This window comes from Babylonia areolata, chromosome 23 (assembly GCF_041734735.1).
Source record: "Babylonia areolata isolate BAREFJ2019XMU chromosome 23, ASM4173473v1, whole genome shotgun sequence".
Classification (NCBI taxonomy): Eukaryota; Metazoa; Mollusca; class Gastropoda; order Neogastropoda; family Buccinidae; genus Babylonia; species Babylonia areolata.
The window spans coordinates 41,392,860-41,397,859 of NC_134898.1; the positions used below are offsets into that span (position 1 = coordinate 41,392,860).

A 5,000-nucleotide genomic window follows, 5' to 3' on the forward strand; every position below is an offset into this window, starting at 1 on the left:
GTGTGCGTTATCTTTATTTATCTTATGCACACTCTTTCTTCTGTGTTCTTTGTTTCAGTTATTCATCCCCCCAAAATTTAGGATTGTTTTAGGCCCGGGCTGGATCTAAAAAAGCCATCTAGACAGCGTTAAGTTTGCCTGAAGGTAAGATTGCTTCCCCCACCCCCCTGCATCACACGCTAACAGACTTGAATGATCACAGCAAAACTGTGTCTGTTTACCCATAAGAATGCTCCTGTGTCTGTGGGCTGAAAACTTAGAAAATTTCTCAACGCTAAGCAACAAACTTAGTACTGCCAAGATCGCGTTTGCATTCCAGCCCTGGTCCATGTATGACGAGAGGAAAAAAAAAGAGGCAGTAACTCCTACTACAACTACTGTTGCTGCTGCCTCTGCTGTTTGTGTTGCTGCTGCTGCTACTACTACTGCTGCTGCTGCTGTTACTAGTATTACTACTACTACTACTACTGCTGCTGCTGCTGCTGCTGCTGCTGTTACTACGACTTCTGCTACTGCTGTTGTTGCTGCTGTTGTTACTAGTATTACGACTACTACTACTACTGCTGCTGCTGCTGCTGCTACTACTACTATTACTACTCCTGCTGCTGCTGCTGCTGCTGCTGATGATGATGATGATTGTTGTTGTCTCGTTCGTCATTAATTTTATCAGGTGGATTCCCCCGTCTCCTCACGAAGGCGGCAGTACGTCGCAGGTCCTCCAGTCCTCCGTAGAGCTTCCAGGCCGCTGGGATTGGGTCGGACCAGGTTTTCTCTCGGAGCGCTTGGTGGAGCGGACACTACTCCAGCAGATGTTCTGTTGTCTGGCTGCCTGTTCTGCAGGGGCACTGCTCTGTGTCGCCGATACGGAGTTTCGTGTATATGTGGTGTTTCAGGCGGTTGCGGCCTTTCCTGAGCCTGAAAATGGTTACCTGCTCTCGACGAGTCTTCAGGTAGTACGGGTCTGCTCTGTTGTGGCGTGAGTGCTGCTGCTTCCACTTGTTCTGCAGCTTGGCCTTAATGATGATCCTGGATTGTAGCTTGTACATCTGTCCATCTGCTCTTTCGTAGTGCCTTCCTTTGCCAGGGAGTCAGCAGTCTCGTTGCCAAGGAAGGAATCCACTGCAGGGTGACTGTGTGACTTGTGCAGAGGGAAGCGAGACAAGAGGACAGATCGTTGAGTTCTGGATCTCTGTTAGACCAAAGGGCCTGCAAGATGGACAGGGCGTCGGTCAGGAAGACAACGTTGTGGCTGGCGTAGGGGCTGACCTCGATGTGGGCTGCTGCTGTTTTCAAGGCTTCTACTTTGGCTCTGTAACTGGTGGAGTACAGGCGAAGCGAAGCAGATCTTTTCTTCTCTTCCTCCTGGATACTGAACATAAACTCCTGCCCCTCCGTTCCGATTGGCATCTGCCGCAGAGCCGTCGGTGTAGACATGAGTCAAGAACTCTTTGGGGAACTGTGTGTGGAGGTGTTCACGGGTGAGGGACTTTCATTCAGGGCCGCTTTGGGAAACTTTGGGGCCAACACCGGGGATGCTGCACTGGATGAGGGGAGGGTTTCCTTCGATCCAGGCAGGGACGGCAATACACCGTATTGTCACTTTGGGGGCATGGTCAAGGATATCTTGATTTTGCCTTCTAGGATCCTGCTCTGGTGGATGAATCTCCCTCTCTTCAGCCGTCCTTTTGTTGGTTGGGACAGTCTGTCCTTCATGGGGTGGCCTTGCAACCTCTTGAACTTGGCAGCCTGGGTCAGGAGTTTGGCCTCTCTGCGGTCCTCAAGGGGCTGGAGTTCTGTGATGGTTTCAAGCTCCTGAATTGGCATAGATATGGCCCCTGTGATGATACGGGTAGCTTGATTCTGAACCTTGCTGATCCGTTCAAAGTTGGACTTGGCTGTAGTGCCCCATGCAGCCATGCCATACTCCAGCACTGGTCTGACTCTGCCAGTGTACAGCCTCCTGAGGGTCGTGTTGTCTGCGCCCCATGTTGTTCCTGCAAGCTTCTTCATGAGGGCAAATCGTGCTTTTGCTCTTGATTCTGCTTTCTCTGCTTGCTTCTTCCACGTCAGGCGTTTGTCAAAAGTGACTTTCAGGTATATGGGGTTGTTCTCAGCAAGCTGATGATGATGATGATACTGCTACTGCTGCTGATACAACAACAACAACAACTACTACTACTGCTGCTGCTGCTACAACAACAAGAACAACAACAACAACTACTACTACTATTACACCAGGTGAGACTAGACGTGATGAATGAAGCAAGGACTGAAGGGACAATGTAGACCTGCAGTTCCCGACTGTGACACGCCGGCAGAATGATAAGGCTTGACGGGGTGTAAATGCAGCCACCCAGTTATTACTCACAGCTACCCTGTTAATGATACAGCCACCCAGTTACTACGCATAACTACCCGGTTGTAGTGGGTCCTTGAGGGCCAGACTAATGATCCATGCGATCAGCATTTGGAGGACGAATTAATTATGTGTTAATATGTCCCGTGTTTGTTTTGACGTCATGCCATCTGGTCTTTGCAAGAGTCTTGTTGTTTTGTTGTTGTTGTTTTTTTTGTGCGGGCAGACTTGCGGTAAAGTTTGTGTGTGTGTGTGTGTGTGTGTGTGTGTGTGTGTGTGTGTGTGTGTGTGTGTGTGTGTGTGTGTGTGTGTGTGTGTGTGTGTGTCTGTGTCTGTGTCTGTGTCTGAGTATGTGTGTACGTGTTTGTATGGTGTGCGTGCGCGCGTGTGTGTGGATGTGTAGGGATGTGTGTTTGTGAGCGTATGTCTGTGGGTGCGTGTGTGCGTGCGTGTAGGTGTGTGTGCGCGCGTGAGTGTGCGTCCGTGTGTGTGAGCGTGGATGGGTGTGCGCGCGTGTGTGCGCGCGTGCATGTGTGTACGTGTATGGTTGCGCGCGCGTGCGTGTGTGTGTGTGTGTATGAGTGTGTGTGTAAACCAAAGTGAATTCCACTCCCCCCCCCCGCTCCCCCCCCCCAAAAAAAAAAGAAAGAAAAATAGAAAGATATAGATAAAACAAAGAAGCAAACAAAATACAACAACAACAACAACAACAACACACACACACACACACACACACACACACACACACACACACAAACAACAACAACAAGAAAAGGGGAGGGAAAAATCTCAAACCTTCAGAAGACTACGAACAGGCAAGTGGTTTATTCAGTAACAATTGAATAAACAGGCGGGAAAAAAGCAGGCGCTCACAGAATGCTCGCGTGGAGGAGAGTCAATCAATGAATATCACACACATAGTTATTTGTTATTATTATTATTATTCTCAAGGAATGTTTGAAGTTCATCCTGCCTTTTTCTTGGGGGGTCAATGGGGGTGGGGGTGGGGGTGGTGTTGGTGGTCGGGGGTGGGGGGGAGGGGGGTAGGGGGTGGGGGTCTTTGGTCTCTGGTTTACTTTTATCCTGTTTTCTTTCGGTTTTTTCTTCTTTTCTTTTTTTCTTTTTCTTTTCTTTACATAAATTAATTTATTGACTGTTTGAAGTGAGTACAGCACTTGTTTTTCTCCTTCTTCTTCGTGCGTGTGGGCTGCAACTCCCGTCCTTCACTCGCACGTACACGAGTGGGGCTTTTGCGTGTATGACTTTACCCCCACCATGTAGGCAGCCACACTCCGCTTTCGGGGGCGTAATTGTCTTTCAGTTATTATTGTGTTGTCTGGACACACACACAACTCACGACGCAAACTCCGGAGGCAGTTCTGAAAGTTTGTTGCTGTTTCTGTTGTTGTTGTTGTTGTCATCATCTTGTTGATCTCACCCGAGGTCTTCTTCATCAGCACCACGCGATGAGTTACTTCTTCTTGTACTCCTGTAGAAAAAAAAGACAACAACAACAACGTCTTATCTTTTTGTACTCCTGTGGACAACAACGACGACAACAACAACAACGTCTTATCTTCTTGTACTCCTGTAGATAACAACGACAACAACAATGTCTTATCTTCTTGTACTCCTGTAGACAACAACGACAACAACAATGTCTTATCTTCTTGTACTCCTGTGGACAACAACCACAACAACAACAACGTCCTATCTTCTTGTACTCCTGTGGACAACAACGACAACGACAACAACAACAACGTCTTATCTTTTTGTACTCCTGTGGACAACAACGACAACAACAAAAACAACAACGTCTTATCTTCTTGTATTCCTGTAGACAACAACTATAACAGCAACAACGTCTTATCTTCTTGTACTCCTGTAGACAACAACGACAACAGCAACAACGTCTTATCTTCTTGTACTCCTGTGGACAACAACGACAACGACAACAACGTCTTATCTTCTTGTACTCCTGTGGACAACAACGACGTCTTATCTTCTTGTACTCCTGTAGACTACAACGACAACAACGTCTTATCTCCTTGTACTCCTGTAGACAACAAGAACAACAAAAACAACGTCTTATCTTCTTGTACTCCTGTGGACAACAACGACAACGACAACAACAACGTCTTATCTTCTTGTACTCCTGTAGAAAACAACGACAACAACAACAACGTCCTATCTTCTTGTACTCCTGTGGACAACAACGACGACAACAACAACAACGTCTTATCTTCTTGTATTCCTGTAGACAACAACGACAACAGCAACAACGTCTTATCTTCTTGTACTCCTGTAGACAACAACGACAACAACAACAACGTCTTTTCTTCTTGTACTCCTGTGGACAACAACGACAACAGCAACAACGTCTTTTCTTCTTGTACTCCTGTGGACAACAACGACAACAACAACGTCTTATCTTCTTGTACTCCTGTGGACAACAACGACAACAACATCTTATCTTCTTGTATTCTGTAGACAACAACGACAACAACATCTTATCTTCTTGTATTCCTGTAGACAACAACGGCAACAGCAACAACGTCTTATCTTCTTGTACTCCCGTGGACAACAACGACAACATCAACAACGTCTTTTCTTCTTGTACTCCTGTGGACAACAACGACAACAG

General features: G+C 47.0%; 1 protein-coding gene across 2 annotated transcripts in view; it reads right to left on the reverse strand.

The window, feature by feature from the left end:
• Positions 1 to 3,187: 3,187 nt before the first annotated feature.
• The window catches only part of LOC143298034 (uncharacterized), a 120,301-nt gene continuing 118,488 nt past the window's right edge, over positions 3,188 to 5,000 (reverse strand). The window contains exon 8 of one of the 2 annotated variants that reach the window (XM_076610698.1): positions 3,188 to 3,845. In XM_076610698.1, the coding sequence (XP_076466813.1) occupies positions 3,828 to 3,845 (18 nt within the window). In that variant the 3' untranslated portion in view covers positions 3,188 to 3,827. The remainder of the gene's footprint in view (positions 3,846 to 5,000) is intronic. The other variant, XM_076610697.1, reaches the window with a different exon arrangement.